The 18813-nt window shown below is 39.4% G+C and overlaps 1 protein-coding gene across 1 annotated transcript; it reads left to right on the top strand.

The window, feature by feature from the left end:
• Positions 1 to 2686: 2686 nt before the first annotated feature.
• Positions 2687 to 18128, top strand: acvr1c (activin A receptor type 1C). Its single transcript, XM_003447417.5, has 9 exons — positions 2687 to 2979; positions 8338 to 8568; positions 10999 to 11241; positions 11409 to 11639; positions 11737 to 11904; positions 12303 to 12459; positions 13462 to 13586; positions 14137 to 14267; positions 16087 to 18128. The coding sequence occupies exons 1-9, from the start codon at positions 2910 to 2912 to the stop codon at positions 16210 to 16212; spliced, it is 1482 nt and encodes a 493-aa protein (XP_003447465.1). The 5' UTR covers positions 2687 to 2909; the 3' UTR covers positions 16213 to 18128.
• Positions 18129 to 18813: the final 685 nt, after the last annotated feature.

Genomic DNA, 18813 nt, shown 5'->3' with positions numbered 1-18813 from the left:
ATGCTATTATGACAGCTGCTAATCTGTTAAGTCTTAACTATCCAGCTGTTTTGTCCTTGCACTTTCTGAGTACAGTGTCTGACTGTTCTGAACTTTTCCAGCTTCTACGAATCGAACAGAAAATTCAGCTCACAGTGCATAATAAGGACCATTTCCATCTCAAGAGGAATATCAGAGCTTTTTATCTTTCCAGCTAAAACAGCAGCTTCTTTTCTGACTGCTGGAGACGTGCTCTAACAATGCAAACAGTTCATTTTTATTTATTTGGTAAAGGTCAAAAGCCCAAACTTTGGGGAGAGCAGATTTTGGCAGTGTCAAACTGGTTACAAACTAATTCATATGCTAAAAGAGCTATAGGCCAGATGATTGAATGACAACAGTGGGTGTTTAACCATCTAGGATGCCCTGTGTGTGTTAAAAACAGCGGTCAGACTTTTAAGGTATACAAGTCTTCATGTTCAGCAGTTTTAACGTCCCATCCTGTTTCTTTGAGGTTTAGGGCTAGACTTGGTTGCACTGTGTTCATTATCTGAGAGGGTGTAATGGTGATGAAGTATGTTTTACTTTTTTCCAGTAAGTAAATATCAACATATTTGAAAGAATTTAAATGTTAAAAATAAACAATATAGAGTCAGTTTATACCAGATTATATAAAGGCACTCATGGATAAACAAAAAAGATCCAACTTCATGAAAATCCTACATTTTTAACTAGTAGTGATTTAAAAAAAGAAAAAGTCTTGGATGTTTTTTTTCTTTTCTTAGCACCCTCAATAAACATTGTGCATTTGCCTGTCAGTGTATCTGTACAAGTTCTCATTTTTCTTATGTTGGCCCTGTGACTTGATGTTCTCCTAGTAGTGCCTTGATGAAGATTGTGTCAGTCACCACATTAGTAGTGATTCATTTTCTTAACTGCCAAGGACCACAACTGCTGCAGTTGGAGCAGAGACTGTTTGTGCTGCGAGAATCCCCCCAAAAGCCAAGATTCCTGGATTCAGAGTTTACTAGTGGCTGCCTCGCCACTCCTTGTTTGTAGACAATGTGTATACCGCCCATGAATAAATAGATTTTTTTAAAAATCCCGATTTTTGATTGTGTTATGATCGTGTAGTCTCTCTGAGGTGGGATCAAACCTTCACTGTCCCTGGTGACATTGGCACCTTTTGTTGCTATGCAGCCTGAGCAGCAGAAACATGGCTGGCTGTAAATAACTTCTTTAATGCAGGTGAGTCCAGCTTTGAATGTACAGCAACGTCATTCACTGTTGATCAACTAAGAGTGTTTACTTTCTACCTCACTGGGAGGGAGGTCAGCAGTGGCGTCTGTGCAGCCTAGTTTTCTTTTTTCTATTTTTGCTCCTCTCATCCAGGGAGAGCAGTTGGAATGGCCACAGGATAGGCTGACTGTTGGATCACCGAACTCTCAAAACAGTCAACTGTCAGATCCTCGAGGGCACCACACTTGCAATTAACTGATTTTTTTTTTTTTTTTAAAGGAGTTTGGAAGTACAATATTAATATTGGTGGGACCAGCGTAATTGTCATAGGCTGTATATAAAAGATGGGAGTTATCCACAGGACTGCAAACTCACATTTTAGAGCTTGAAAGAGCCTGAACAATGGTGGGCTAAAGCTGCCTTAGCATCCACCTGGCAAAGCAGCTGTACACCAAACTTTTAAAGTTTTAAAGGGTAAGTTAGCAAAAAAATAATAGTAATAATAAAATCACCCCTGTACTGTTGCTACATGTAGATCAGATACCATTAATAGCTTTTTATACAGGTTGAAAACATACTTTGTAAGCTGTAAAGCTGCAGTGACTTACTTTCTACAGCAAGCTTGAAGCACCCACGGGAGGAACTGCACTTCTTAAGTTTGTACTATATGTGTATACTGCAAAGGTGCACAGTAGATATTTCTATTGTAAATGTTCCAAAAAAGTGCCACAAACCTGTTTAAGCTATTGATTCTGATTCGCTGTGATGGTGTGGTGAAGCTGTGTTGGTATCCACCTGTCAGTCATAGCAATCATGACCCCTAATAATGCATCACTTTAAGGCTTAATGACACTTTAACATTTTAACAGGCAGCTGCAAAGGAGAATAATCCTTGAGCAGTTTTTTTTTTTAAAATAAAGGGAAACATTGGCTTCCTTAGAGACCAAAACTGTTTTTGTAGCAGGCTGTAAACATGTTTTTAAAGTTGGGCTTTGTAACATGGGAAGTGACTGGCTTTTTGGGGTCAGCATCCATTGGAGAAACTGAGGTTTTGGCACGTTGCATTGGCTCCATTTTTTAAGCCTGGAAGGCTGCCACTGTGCGTAAAGGGGCTCAGAGTACATTAAGACACATTCTTATGACATATTCGTTCTTTCTGCATTAACTGACACTAATTGCGCTCAGGGAAGCACAGAGTGCTCATGTTCTCATGTGTTCATTAGGGAGCTCAGCAGTCTTGTTGTGGATTATTTATTAATAATGTATGGGTTGCAGATTGGCCAGATTGTCGCGTTGTAGTTAGTAATTTCCACAGATTACACTGTAAATAGTTTAAAATCTCTGCACATTTAGTAAATAAGTGCGACCTCAGTGAGCAGAGGTAATTTCCATATCCCTTTGGCAGACAGGAGGTGGTGTTTCATTGGACCGACAGCAGTTAAATGGATGTGCGACGCACTTTCTCTCTGGCTCCCATTCACATGTCTTTATCAGAGGTCTGCAGCGCTAATCCTCTTAAAGTCCAGTCAACAGAGGCGGAGCAAACTGCGTTTCTCGATCGTTTACAGACGGAGACGTTTGTGGCGGGGGTGCATGGCCGACGGACTTTACCGCAATGTTTATTTGCTCTGTTTTCTGTAGAGTAGCTGTGTAAGCGGTGCGTCAGAGAGGGAGCAGATGCGGCTCATACCATGACTCGTCCCGGGAAGCAGTGCTTTCAAGCGGCGTTGATTTTCCTGACTGTCGCCCAGCTGACTGCAGGTACACAGTCTCAGGGTGCAACATGATAATAAGCTGTGCCACTTGTTTTTTAAGGTTTTTAATGAGTTCTTAGACCGCCTACACTAACTCAATTAGTATAGTTGACTTTTCAAAATCACACAAAACTTTATAGCAATAAAAAAAAAGAAGTTGATAGATATGATCAAAAGTGGAGCATTTCTTTTTCTTATTTTTCTGCTGTTAAAAAGGTCTGAAAGTGAAGTTACCGCCCACAAACAGCATGTGTGCGGTGGGGAAGTATGGGTGTTAAAAGACTGTATTTTCAAGCTGTCAGTAAGTAGGTTTGGCTAAAATATGTGGAATAAATGTGGTCAGCTTTAGTACACATGCTGTGATATATCATTTCAAAGACCTTAAAGCATTTATCTTGTAGCCTGTTTGTATCTAGGATTAAAAAGTTTAGCTTAATATGAAATAGAAATATTAATTATTTGTTTTCTGTGATTGAATTCATACTACACCCCTGAAAGGATAGTTGATCAGTCAAAAATAACCTGGAGCTACTCTCATAACTTGATAACTGAGGTAATAATTCAAGTGTCTCTAAAGGGAGTTGCAACTTTTTCTTGTCATATGTTTTGCTTTCGAACTACTTGTTGCCCAAAACTACATATTTGCTGAAAGCTGGGCTGTAGGAAATCCTAAATTGAAGGCTTTACAATTTTCTTTTATTCTACAGACCAAACAGTTCATTATGGAAATAGATGTCAGGTTAACTGATGAAAACAATGCATAGTTTCCACCCACATTCATGCTGCATCTTGAAGTACGTGCACCAGTGCTGTAACACTGCATTTGATATTGATGAAATGCATTAAGAATTGGAGAACCCGCAGCCACTCGACTCCAGAGCTGGAAAACAGAACAGGTGCTTGTTCATAAAAACAGCCTGGCTTGTTTGGCTGCTGCTGGGTTCAAGTACACAGAAAGACATAAACTCCAACTTAGGAAAACTGTGTTTGACTGCAGTGCATATTTTACTACATTTCCAGGGGGGCAAGTAGATGGTGGGTTGAACTGGATGAAAACTATTGTTTGGCAGACTTCGTATGTCAGGATCTTTATCTAATGCATTTTGTTGAAAATAATCAAAATGCACAAGTTTTTTCATCTGAGATTCTCTGACTTAAAGTAACAGGTTACAGGTGACTTAAGGTAAGCTGTACCACTTGCACTCTCTTAGTCACTCTGGGTCACCTTTAGCTATGTAATAGCTTAATTTCTAATGTAATGATTAAGTGAAACTTTTAAAAACAACCAGTTATTGCTTAATTGCGCTAAATGCCTCTTATTGCTTAATGCCTCCAAATTATTCTACAAGCCTCGGTGCTATTCTTCTAGACACTGGAATTCAATCCGAATAATTGGGCTACTTAAAAGGTTAACAAGGCTCATTAAATGCAGATTTAAGTAAAGCCAGAATAATAAACAAAGTAAAAATGTCTCTATTTCTACATTCTTTGCAGTGAACCGATTCCTTATTTGAGTAACATTGGGGTGATTTTAGTGTATATTCCCTCTGTGTGTGCCTGTTTCCTGTAATTGTAAACACTGTCTCTGTTATATCAGTGCAGATATTAGTTCAAAGGGACTTATTGAGTTTGGTCCACAGTTATAACAAGACAACACTGCACATAACAGTGTTATACTCCCCAACACAGAGAGAAAATGAATTTGTAACTGACTGTAGTGACGCCTGAGGAAATGAGTAATTATTCTTTCAGGATTGAGGGGTGCTGCAGGGCTATCCAAACCTGTAAGTTTGTGGAGAATGATTTAGAAATGTGAACAGCATGTGCAGAGTTTGCGCAATATTTCATTTAAAAGAGTACTTATTACTGTCACTGCTCAGATTCAGCTGCCCCTTCTAGGGTTTGTCACAAAACAAGCTCTAAAAGCTGCGAACAGTCATTTCAAAACTGATTCAAAGCAAAGATCCACTTCAAAACTGAATGGATGTGGAATCAACTTTGATTAATTGTTGGTTTTCTTTTCACAGCTTTTTAAATATGCATGCAGAGGCATTACTACTGACTCTATGATCAAGTAAATATGGGGTAATATGAAGTTCCTGAAACAGAGATTTGAAATGTAGTTATATATCATCATAGGATGGGGATTTAGAAAGAGGGCAAATGGTTAGACAAGTTTCCTGTTAAACTATTATGTTAGAATATTTGAGGTTTCACAGTCCCATTCAAGAGTGTATCTAAAGAAATCTTTCTTACACTGCACTCGTCATTTATTGTAAAAAGTTTAGATTTTTGTTTTCGCTAATTTGACAAATTAAGCCAATAAAAACAGTTGTTTTTACTTAGAAGTTTTTGGGCCTTTTATAAACTCTCAACAAGATTTTGAACATGTATATTTTGGAAAAACAGTTTTGCCATTTAAGATGCTCGATCCTCAAATCAAGCCTTCGGTCTCCGTCAGTGTTATACAATGGAGAAGATTGAAATAAGAAAAAGAAGTGATTAAATACACACCAGTGCTCAGGCGTTCATCAGCTTTAAGAAAGGAAACTCTCGCCGCACCTCGGTGTATTTTAACTTAATTGTCCTTGAAGAGGTTGTTACCAAGCAACCCCAGGTATGCTATAAAAAGGCAAAAAGTATTCAAATAGTCTTCATCTGAACTTTTTTGTGCTGATTTTGTCAGCAGGTCTGTCTCACCAAGATGAGCTTTACACAAACCTTTAAAAGAGAAGATTGGTCATATTTTTAACTGTCAATCAGTCCCATTTAAAGACCAAAAGGATGAAGAGTTATTGCTGCTCAGTTGTCCACTGGGGATTATGTCCCGTCAGTATAATGAATATAAAATTTATGTCTTCGTTCCTTCACAGTTTATCCATTTAGAGTGTTTTGTTGTGAGTTCCCCCATTTTTGGGGCTGGCTGGAGAGATGTCTGCCTGCTCTTAAATTCAGAAAATCAGGTGACACGTGGTCTCTAAGTGCTTTATTTTTTTTTATTTTATTTTTTTAAAAATACAACAGCAATGTCTCATTTCAGAAATCATGACAAGGTCAAAAAAAATTCTTTAATCTTTGCCATCTGTGAGCACTTTCATGCAGGAGATATTTCCTTTCTTCCCAACTACACCTGCCATCCCTGTCACTCTGCAGAAGGATTCATGTACTCGTGATGAGAGCATTATGGGATGTAAACATTAATGATGTCTTCTCTCAGCAGAGCTATAATTAGCTAGCTGCGCGCTTGTTTTAGTGGTTGTAGACTGTGGGAAGAAAATAGTTGTTACATGACACTGGTCAAAGCAAGATTTGTGGTTGTATTTCTTTTTCTTGTTCTGGAAAAAAGAGACATCAGTTCTCTGTTTGTCGAACACGTTTTTGGCACCTTAGTCACCACAAGGTGAGTGGCATTTTGTTCCATTATGCTCAGAGAGAAGCCAGACATTACAGCCAACATGTCCAAAACTGGGCAGCTCGCATCAAAACCACCTGAATGAACAGCACAGCAGGCTGGAGGAAAAATATACTCTAATTGAATTTTTCAAAAACTTCTCCTTTTAGACCGTCCACCACTGTCTACTGTGGGCTGAACATTTTCGCACTTTAATGGTTAGGCTACAAGATGTTGAAAATAAAGATTATGTTTATAAAGATATTATTTTGTTATGTAATGATATTTGTTTAAATCCCCTTTTCATACTTTGGCTCTTCCAGAGTTTAGGTACCACATAACCTCTGTGTGACATGCATATTACAAGTCAAATTTACTTATAAGGCAGTCATAGTTCATGGGAACTGAGCCAAGTGAGCAATGTGGTTCCAGATTTAGTACAAAACGCAAAGTCAATATAAAATTGATCAGCTTTCCAGGAGATTCGTGATGGAGCAGAAAAAAACAAGAGTCTGGAATAAACGGGGATTGATTTCTGATATCGCTACGTATCAATGAATTTATGATTGATAAGATTTTTTTTTAAAAAGCACACAACAAAAAAACATAAAAATACAGCTGATTAAGCTAATTTCTTAATATTTTGCTTCCAATGAGCCAGACTTTATTGTATTTTTAGAAAACTGGTCTCCAGGTTTGGACTTTGGATGCTTTTTCACTTGTTTTCCATCCAGTCCTGTATCCAACCATTTTCAGATTTTTTGTTTGTTTGTTTTTGACACTGATCTATATTTAGGTATAAAAAGGCGACTAAGTGAAGGAACTACTGTTTATCCAGGCAGTTATAACAGGCAACTTTGTATCTTTAGGCCTTTTGTTTCTAAGAGCATGTCAAAAAGGCAGAAATTATTCCCATTTATTTAGTTGAATGTACAAAAAGAGCATAAAGTATTTTTTGCACCACCAATTCCAAAGAGTTATCAGCAGAAGACTTGACACATCTCAGCATTGTATTCAGAGTGCCCTTAGAAATTCTGTAAAAATTGGACAAGTGGAGGACAAATGAAGAAATGGTAGGGCTAAAAATATCTACAGTAGATGGACAGTATCTGAAATTTATGTCCTAAAGAAATATGAAAAAATCCAGCTAAGACCTGATGCAGAACCTGCGAGATGCATCTGGTCCTTCAGTTGATCCGTCTGCTGTCCACTGCAGATTCATCACAAATGGTCTCAGTGGAAGGGTGGCTGTAAAGACGCCATTCTGACAACAGGTCTTATGGCGTGGTGGATCCAAATTAAGGCAGTGAAGGATGGCTTAAGATTATTACAGAGTACAGTAAGTAAAATAAATATTGCATACATACAGCAGTCATGACTGGAAACTGTGAAGCCATTGCACTTAAATGAAAACCAGATTTAAGGTATTGTCAAAGGACACTTAGCTGTTGATAATTACATTTCAGGATCAGCCATCAGTGTCTATAAAAAAATTTATGAATGGGTGATACTTGTTACAAAATATTACAATTTCCAAGATAAGGCTGTGGAGACCTTTAGCTTAAAAACTGAAGGCGCCATAAAAAACACCGCACACAATTAAATAATTAGCAATTTTTAAAGCTATTTGTTTTTCTTTCTCGTGAGCAGGCAGTGCACTCTTGCTTATCAGACACTGAGTGGCTTATGGAACAAAGCATGACAACAGCTCCAAGTAGAACACAAGATTATGTGGGTGTTAAACTAAGAGGCATTAATCTGGTTCCTCCACCTCCATCCATTTAAGAGCATAGACATCATTATGTAACAGGAGCATCCTGCTACTAAAGAGTTAAAAACCACTGTTCACGCGAGTCAGTATATTGTCCTCCCCCCCAATCCCCCTCAGTCACTCACAGATAAATGAAGTACAGTAACTGCTGTCAGCTGTAAAGTGTCTGAAGGCAAAAATCACCAAATCTCAATGTCTTTCAGGTTTGAAGTGTGTGTGCCAGCTGTGTGCCAACAACACCTGTGAGACAGCAGCAGACGGCGCCTGCTGGAACTCTGTGATGCTGATCGATGGGAAGGAGGAGGCAGTGAAGTCCTGCCTGTCCCCCTCTGAGATGAAAGGCCAGGTCTTCTGCTACAGCTCCAGAAATGTCTCCAAAAGGAACTGTTGCTTCACTGACTTCTGCAACAACGAGACCCTGCACCTATACCCAGGTACAGCCCACACGATGCTACTGACCTGAGGCCGCTGTGTCTATTTGCCTTTACTATTTTTTGGTTGTGTTTTGAAGCAGAAATAGTACAGAGATATATATAAACAGTCCACAGTGCGGTAATGCAGCAGCATGTGGCGAGACCACCTGGCCAGCTGGGGCCTCTCTGTGTGCAGTTTGCAAGTGCGCTTGTGCGAGTTTACTCCGGATACTCTGGCTTCCTCCCAGTCTCCAAAGACATGTATGTTAGGTTAGCCTGTCGTTCTAAATTAGCGGTGGGTATGACTGTAAATGCTTGTCTGTATGTTTGGGTTAGACCTGCAATGGGCAACTTGTCCAGGGTGTACTCCGCCCTATATAAACTGTGATAGTGGATACAAACATGAATAGATTTATATATAAACAGTTTGCGGATATTGGAAAACTGAAATAAAGGAAAAATGCATTCAGCCCCTCAGACAGTCTTTTAATGTTCCACTGCTTCAGTAGTATTCACTCAGCGGCAACACCAGCTCAATCTGTGTGGGATTTCCCACTCATTCTGGTCCCGGCTAGACGAGGTGGATGCTGATCCTCCTAGATCCTGTGACATAACAAATCTGGCAGAGGCTATGGGACGTCAGTTAGTGATCCTCCCCCTCCCTCGCCTGATTTATAAATAAATACTTTGTCAGGCATGTAGTCCCAAAAGCCTCTCATGGGTCTGTCGGGTGGAAGTTGGGCTTAATGCAGAGAAGGATTACTCACACCTTTGTATATGCAGCTGGCTAAAAAATTACTGAAATGGTTTGTTCTTTATTAAAAATACTGCAGATTATCAGTTGATTTCCTAATGGATTCATTTACTGATTGTTTCCAATTTGCAAGCAGAAAGGTATAGATGGTCAGTGAGAAACAAAACGAATATATGATCATATTCATATGTTTGGTGCTGAAGTGTCTGATGCTGCAGATTTTTAATGAGAGTGGTTGGGGCAGTGCCCCGAGGCCATGATGGTGCTGACTGTGAATGAGGACAGCGCAATCAATCTGTTCCACTGCTTTGCTACATATCAGCTCATCCGTTTAGCTGTGGAGTTTTTTTATACGTAAAGAATTCATGACCTCGCTTTGACTTCCATGCATTTCTATACTCAGACATTTAAGTGCTAGGTAGTGTTTAGTGGTTTGTGTAGCTGTACAATTTGATTTACTTTAGAGTTTTTCAACACACGGGAAGGGATACTTTATGTTCCTTTGTACCTAATTTCCAAACCTCTCTTAGCTGTAGTAAACAGTTTAAAAGCAGATATGAGCTTTGAGATGACCCGAGTCACCTAAGAGGGAAAAAAAAAAAAGAGTGTGTAGAAGGTCTTATAAGCCAGAGGAGAGTAAGGTCTTGTTTTGCACCATATCTGCTGAGCACCAGTTGGACACATGGCAGGATCTGTATTTAGGTAAAAGGCTAAAGATGTCTTAAGAAACTGTGGTTTAGTTCACAATGTGTTGCTTTGCACATTGGGCCATCTGCAGATGTTGCACATTTTAGGATCGCTTGGTGAGGACATTTCATCCTTTGGGGACTTAGGTTTTTTTCAGATCTTTATTTTTTTTATTACAGTACCCACATGTGCACATATATGTTGAAAGAGTTAGTTGTAGCTCCTGCAATCCTGAAGTTGGCTAAATAATCGTTACAGAATTCTCCCTCTTTATTTCCCCAGACCAAACAATTTTAGCACTAGGTCATGGTAGTAATGCAGCAGTGACAGCACATTATTTTGCCAGCATGTCTCTAAATCTCTTATTATCACAGTTCCCACCCGCTCACCTGTTTTTGTTTGTGTCCAGGTTTTCCTCTGGCCACCCACAGACAGAATGAAGGTCAGGGACAGAAACGTCAAGTTATTTTGTTTTGCCAAGCCCATATCTTTAATTGCGAGGTCTGACGGTGCACCTGTTGCTGATTAGTTCACGGCACGTATTTTTTGAGGAGTGAAAGCTTGCTGGCACTAAAAGATTCAATATCTTTATTCCTTTTTTGATTAATGACACTTACAGGCAGTGATGAAAATTTTCAGACACGCTGGAAAAACAAGAAAACATTGCATCTGCCAAATGTTCAATTTTCACCTATCTAAAATTTAGGACTGCAGAATAAGTGGCGTTTTAATTTTGCTGAGCTTTTCTAAAAGTCTGAAAAAGCTGACTCATCTATGCTAGCTGGAGTTTTATGTAACACTGATGTGTTGAGTTGTGCTAATTGCCCCCTATGCTGTTGCCATGTTTTCTAGTAACCACCAGGGTGTGCAGCAGACACAGCAGGAACCTTAGACCATTAAACACAGTTGCAAATCTTCCCCTGTTCTACTGATTATTGAGCCTAAAAAAAAGTACTAGGAATGTTAGAAAAGGACTACACACTAATAATATTGGCTGTGTTGTTGTTCAGAGAGGCCTTCAGAAGAACCCGGCTGGAGCAGGCTGCAGCTCATCGTGGTGATCCTGGTGCCCTCCTGCTTGCTGTGTGTAGGGATCCTGCTAGGCGTCTTTGTTGTGCAGGGCCACCGTTGTGCCTACAGGCGATCCCATAAGCAGGACCCGGAGGAGCCTCTGGATGATCAGATGCTAATGTCACCTGACAAAAGTCTCAAAGATCTGATATATGACATGAGCACTTCTGGTTCAGGATCAGGTGAGAGAACTGCTTGAACTTGTCACATGGTTACTGACACAGTGGCCCAGATTGTGACCATTGTGGTACAAGTATAATCCAGTAATTGCACACATTTTGTTGATTCCTCCAGCTATGATCTGCTGAGACAAAACCACTGCTCTTCTCTTCCCGTATGCGTCTTGCAGGGCTGCCACTGCTGGTCCAGCGAACCATAGCTCGAACCATCGTCCTGCAGGAGACCATCGGAAAAGGTCGATACGGTGAGGTGTGGCGGGGCAAGTGGAGGGGCGAGGACGTGGCAGTTAAGATCTTCTCTTCCAGGGACGAGCGCTCGTGGTTCCGTGAAGCTGAGATCTATCAGACTGTCATGCTCAGGCACGAAAACATCCTGGGCTTTATTGCTGCTGATAACAAAGGTCTTACAACTAGGCACTAAATACAAATGTACTCACAAATTAAGCTATGAATTAATTTCGCCAACATATAACGTTGTCATTTGCTGCCTCTTTGCAGATAACGGCTCATGGACTCAGCTCTGGTTGGTGTCAGAGTACCATGAGCACGGCTCCCTGTATGATTACCTGAACAGGCACACGGTCTCAGTGGAAGGCATGATTATTCTTGCTCTGTCCATAGCCAGTGGGCTGGCACATCTCCACATGGAAATCATTGGCACACAGGGTATGAATGTACTTAGTAAATAAAGAACTTGAATTCTAGGACAGTGAAGTCATATCAGAGAAGCTCAAAGGGTGTTCCATTTCCTTTAATATATATATATCCTTTAATCTTATTAAAAGGAGCAAATGTATTTTGGCCACGTGCTTCCTATATCTCAATTCGATATTTTATATATAGAAGAAATTTCCATTGACTGACCATTAATTTGCTAATCAACTCAGCGCTACAGTGTAAGGCAAAACCTGCTGTGATATGATAAGGTGACATTTTATGACATTAAGGCTGGAAAATTATGCTCAATTTCATCCATCTCTAAAAGACCCAAAATATTTGCTGTAATATAAAGAACATTTTTGGGGCTTCCAGAATAACCTTAATTGTTACTTTCTTGCTTCTAGGGAAGCCAGCCATTGCTCACAGAGACCTAAAGTCTAAAAATGTCTTAGTGAAGAAGAACGGGACGGCGGTGATTGCAGATTTGGGTTTGGCCGTGAAACTCGACTCCAGCACAAACACCATAGACATACCATCCAACCACAGAGTGGGAACTAAGAGGTTGGATTTATGTCACAATACAAAAAACACACACAAAACAGAAATGTGAAATTAAACTGAAGTGCCTTTAAACCGAAATCACTTCCGTGTTCTTTAAACGTTATTCGTCATTTTGAGTTGTTCTCTCTTGTCGGTGTGTTTTAAAGTAATACTATTAATTGGCCCTTAAACATTAAGAGGAAGCCAGCATCTTTGGTTTTGGTTTCAGCAAGAAAAGCAGAACCCACAGTCACAAATAAGGCCCTCCAGGTGTCATGCTGGTATAACTGGCCTTGTTTATTTAGAGAGTAATATTAGCCGTGTGTGTACACATTGCACAAGGCGTTTCTGGCACAGCTTCACCTATTTCCAAGATGCATGGAGGAAAGGAGAAAGTCTAAAGAGGTCAAAAGTGCAGAAACACGTGTGTAGAACAGCTTTTCCCCCCTGCTTGATGCATAAATAATACTCTTTGTAGAGGAGATATCATCATGTAGTGTCTGTGTACACAGTTCACACAGCCCGTTTGAGAAAAATGCTGAGTAAAAGTCATGAAATCTCAATTTATTTGGTGTGAGAGAACAAACAGGAGTGATGCAACTATAAACAGCACAAAAACAAATGTATTTATTTAGCAGCAGACCATTCTCAAGCATTTAGACTTTGGCGACTCCTAGTGGTTGTGGACTTGTTTTTGGTCAGTCTATAAGGCTTGAGTGCTGAGTTTTCTTTTAGAGATGATATATTTGTCCTTTTAAAAAGTGGCAAACATTCCCACGAGAGCAGCACTTGAATCAGCTCTTGAATCTCTGCTGTCTTCAGCAATGAAGATGGATACATGTCCTGCAGCTTATATGTTCTGCTGGTTTTGACAAGGGTGATGTGACCTGTGGTTTCACATTTTTAGAACTTGGGGGACAAAGTTTTGAAGCCAACCCACACAAACAAATTGATTAAACTATATACTGCAAGAGGTACTGGGCTTTTTATTTCATTAGACAGTAATCATTCTGTCCTCTGCAGGTACATGGCTCCAGAAATCCTGGATGAGACAATCAATATAAACACCTTTGAGTCATTTAAGCGGGCGGATATCTATTCATTAGGCCTGGTGTTCTGGGAACTGGCCAGAAGATGCTCTGATAGGGGTATTTCAAACTACGCACACACATACACGCTACCACTAGTTTCATGCAAATTTCCAAAACAATACTTTTATTTTGGGAGCCTCTGTGAGAGACTTGCTTTGCATAATACACAGTTAAAAAAAAATTTATACTGACTCTCAGTGCAGACTGTCTGCAACGAGCCTCTACAGCTCCTCTTCCTTTAACCTATCTCACCTCTGATTGGCTGCTCCTTGTAAACAGAAGGCTTGTGGAGCACCTGTGCTCACACAGACCCGTGTAACCGTATTAACGTCATTAACTAAGGCCTGAACTTGTGGCTCGCAAGTATTACTTGCACATACGCTGCCATATTTAAAGCATTACACTGAGTATCACCACAGTGTATAATGATAGAAAAAAGGAAAAGCATGCACTGCTTCAAGAAGAGTGCATACATGAAACTAGAAACACTAGATCTTTGCTTATATTTCACAGCACACTGCACATAATTAGTCAAGTTGTTCATAAACGTCATGAAGTAAACCCAGACAATAAACAAAATGCTTTTTTGTTTTTGCCGTTTTCACAGGACTTCATGAGGATTTTCAGCTGCCTTATTATGACATGGTGCCTTCAGATCCATCCGTTGAGGACATGAGGAAAGTGGTTTGCGATCAGAAGCTCAGACCCAGCATACCCAATCAGTGGCAGAGCTGTGAGGTGAGACAGAAATCTGATGTGTCGTTATGTGAGATAGCTGTCAAAGAGCCAGTGAGACTAATTCATTATTAAAGCCAATATTTTGTGGTTCTGTTCAATGTTCCTGCAGTTACTGTAGTCATGGTGACATAAAGCATGATTAGTCACAGTTTAGCACCAAACCGAGCATCAGTGAACCAACAGCCTCTAACCACATAGGAAACTTTATAGTGTATGAAATAGCTGTATCAAAGCATGAGCATGTTTAAAACTGAAAAAATTACGTGAACAAACCTTTGTGCGTAAAACTTTGTAAACTTCATTTATATATAGTTTTTGAAAAAGTCTTTATTTCTTACTTTTTCAGCACATTTTTACACTTACATATTTCAGATCATCAAAAAAATTAATATTAGACAACAATAACCCAAGTAAATACAAAGGCTTTCTCAATTTGTGGATAACAGCTCGCACCATGATTTTCTCGAGTCCTAACGCCTTAGAAATGGCTTTCTAACTGTTTCCAGAGAGCTAGATGTCACAGTCACGAGCAAATGATGTCAGGAGATCTGAAATATGCTTTAGTGTGAACTGAGAAATGCAGTAAGATAATCTAGAGGAGCTTAAAGCATGTATATGACTGTCTCTAGATTTTATCTAGATAAAACTGAGCAGACCTCATTGAGTCTTGTAAGCTGCAAACCAAGCTGCACAGCTGAGGTGACATGCTTATTTAAGCTGAGGTGGCTGTCGAAGATTAGTCTGTTGTCCCAACTTTATACATAAGGAGCTCAGGTAACAGCTATTGAGGTTATAGGCAATAGCTATCGCCCTACATGCTTGATGCACTGTGGCCACAAACTACTACCTCAGTCTTATCCACAGGTCAATAAATGTACCATAATTTTTCTGTGTTTTGCCAGTTTGAAGGAGATTTCTTTATTCTACCCCAAAGGGAGGGGGTATATTATCATATATATTTGTCTGTTTGCTTGCAGTCTAATGTCAACAGTTTTCAAGGTATCGTTTTCAAATTTTGTGTGATATTAGATACCAATAACAACTCAAGCTGATTTCATTTTGGGGAAAATCGGGTCAAGGTCAAGGCACCAAATTTCAAACTCAGTAAGAGCTTTTTATTACCCACAATTTTTATGGATCTCCTTCAAACTTTCAAACAATATGCTAGGCCTTGGAGGACACGAGTACCATGATTGGCTAAGCATTTGACCTTGATAGGCTGATGTCAGCATGTTGTATTAAAAAACATCAAAGTTGTAGTATAGCCCTTGCCGTTCTGGGGGAGTTGCACTGTAGTGGACACTGTTTACTATCGTCACAGATATCATCACGAAACTTGGTGATTAAAATCTATACATATTACAGCCATATGAAAGTGGAAGTGCTTTTTTAAACGTACAGAAAATGTGATATTTAAGAAGTCAGGACAGCACTGGAGGGATGACACACATAGCACTGGTTAACTTCAAGGCCTCGGGTAATGGGCTAAAAGTGATTGACAGAACAGGGTGAGGTCTGAGACTTCTTTGTCTCAGATCTCATTTCTTGTTAAACCACTTCCTGACAGAAGAGAATTGGGCGTTATTCTGACACACCACTGTATTCAGTTTTAGCCACCAAAAACTATTACTACCACTGCAAAGGCTGCAAAGATATTTCTACAGAGTCAATCAAAGAGGTTAGCTTGCATGCTTAGTTACCAGTGTAACTGTTCACATTAGATGTTTGATATGTGTTATTCCAGTACACACTGCAGCCTGACCTCTGATTTTCTGGGTTTTGTAACTTATAACGTCACCTCATCTCGTTGCTACACCAGGCTCTGCGTGTGATGGGCAAGCTGATGAGGGAGTGCTGGTACGCCAACTCTGCTGCACGACTGACCGCTCTGCGGGTCAAGAAAACCTTGTCTCAGCTATCCGTTATCAAGGACATCAAAGAATAGTTAGATTTGTTGCTCTGCAGATCGGCACCGGTGCTGGCGCTGGTGTAAAATAATTGACCTCTCTTACTGCCCGAGACCGCCCTCCTTGGGACACAACCACACCGTCGGAGAGCTTCATCGTGTCGTCGTTGGTGCCAAAGTATTATAGTTTTTGAAAGCTTTGCACTTAGACACCTTGTGAAGCAACATTTTTAACCAAACAGCTAAACTCTTAGTAGGAAGAGCCATTTTAAATAAGTCGTGTTTGATGTATAAATAGATTATTTTGCTACCTCAGTATCATAAGTGCCCAAAGCTTGAAGTTGCACATTGATATTTGTGCCATATCTTGTAGCCAATACAGTATTGCTGGGTAGTTAATGTGCTAAATGACAATCTTGTAGGATACTGGATTTAAACGAAACAGAACAGCTGGTTTGACTGTTTTTTAATGACAGACACAGATACAGATTTTCCCTGTTAATCAGAAGTGCTTCTGCTTGACCGGTACTCATGTACACAAAGCACTACTAAGCTTACAACTAAAAGATCATCTTTAGCTCAATGCATCCAAGGCTTTTTAATGAAAAATGAACTCACAGCAATTGGATAATTAAGGGTGTTATAAGCATGGTGCCCAGAAGAAATCTAATGGAGTGATGAACTTTTCATCCACTGGTGCCAATGATCACTACATGAAAAGAGTTTTTCAGCATATAGTGTGCAACTTGAACTAATGAAAGTTTATTATGACAAAGAAATATTTCTGACATTGTTTGATTAACCATAAAAATCACTACAAATACATATTTTTAATATAAAGATAAGAAAATCTATGAATGTCTACTCTATTCTTTTTCTAAAAAAAATTATTTGCATATTAAAGCTTTCTGCTGCTGAACAAAAATGAGCAATTATCCGATAAATGTAAAATAAAACATCTAAACAAAAACCTATAAAACATCTAAACAAAATCCACTGTTTTTATATAAACCTGACTTATTTTTGCATTAGGTTAAAAAAAAAAAATCGCAAAAAAAGCTGCCGAAGGTGCAAATGTAGCGCAACATGATGCTGATTACTTTTACATACCACACAAGGGGAGCACAGTTGGAATATGGGTTCACATTAGCATCACTAACAACACCGTCTAACATGGCCTACAGAGCCTCGACATAAACAGGCTCAGAGGAAGTGCAGAAATCTGAATCTGCACATGTGTAGGTGTGCTTGCATGTGTGTTTGAAATCATGCAAAGTGATTCCTTATTTCAAGCTGTGGGTTGAAATAATCTGAACAATCGGTGTAGTGAATGTGAAACTGTGATACACTGAGGCTTTTCATTCACATCCTGTCCATATGTTCATGTTTTTAGTTTCAGAGGCAAGTGACATACTTCAATATCTGTGCTGGGTATCAGTGTTGGCCTATTTTGCAGTATGAAAGCACTTATTGTCAGAATGACTGAATAATATGTAGTATCAGCAGTGTTGCCTCTGAAAATAAGCTATGTACAGTAGCCTGTTGCTCTCTTGGCAAAATGTGCAAGTCTTCAGTTTTTATTTCTGTAAAAATATGAGGTACGTTTTTCTATAATTACTGAAAAAGAAATACTGAAATTAGAATGTTATTATTATTTATATGTTCTGTATTGTGTCTTATCTGCTTCTCTATGAAGACACAAAAAGGGACAGAAAGCAGATAGAAAAGCATATCACCGTGTGCAATTTCTGGTTTCTGATCTCACATATAATATAGAATTTTAAACAAAGTAAGACCTACTTTTAATTTTAAGCCCGCCATCATTTAAATATACATGTTTGATGTATCGAAAACTGTTTCGTGTTTTCCTCATACTGCATTGTGTCGTCTCTTTTTGCACTATTTATTATATATACAAAATGTGATGTCAGTGGGTCAATAAACTTTTTCACTGACTGAGCATCATTCATGACTTTGACAGAAAGATGGGATGTTTTCCTCTCCCTACATTTCAAGGGTAATTTCGAAAGAAATGACTGTGCAGAACTGCGCAAGTTACAGGGGCAGAATTTCCCGGAGCCGTTTATCTGAAGCTAAACTTTTTTTCTTTATCATCTTCCCATTCGCACTTTCAACTGGCGTGACTCATCCGCGTTTCTGTTCTGCTGCTCTTTCTGCATACGCTGTTAATGTCCGTTAGACGGAGGAAATAAAGCGCTGACACTGAAGCCATCCGCGCTACATGAATGAGTCAACCCCTTTTTCTGTGTTGCATTAACAGAATTTTACAGTGAAGCCTGTCACCTAAGAGGAGGTCACGTTGTGTCACCGAGGGGCATCAAAACACTCACATAAGAATTTAAAAGTTAGGTTTTAAAAGTATTTTAGCTGCTTAGAATTTTTCATCAGCACCATCAGCGGAACAGACACATTTATTTAACCTTATGCTATAAAGTCACACCACCAGGCTACAAGCTCAAAACAAATCCAGCCATGCTACATTAACACAAAGACAGCTGTAATGTAAGCATTACAGCAAGCAAGGGACAAACGAGAGATCGCCACAATCACACTCACTGCTAGCATTCATCATTCATTTCCTGTGGAACAAGTTCTAGATACATCATACACATAACACAC

This window comes from Oreochromis niloticus, linkage group LG16 (genome assembly GCF_001858045.2).
Source record: "Oreochromis niloticus isolate F11D_XX linkage group LG16, O_niloticus_UMD_NMBU, whole genome shotgun sequence".
Classification (NCBI taxonomy): domain Eukaryota; kingdom Metazoa; phylum Chordata; class Actinopteri; order Cichliformes; family Cichlidae; genus Oreochromis; species Oreochromis niloticus.
Note: the sequence above shows the minus strand (reverse complement) of the source record. Positions and strands in the feature narration are given on the sequence as shown.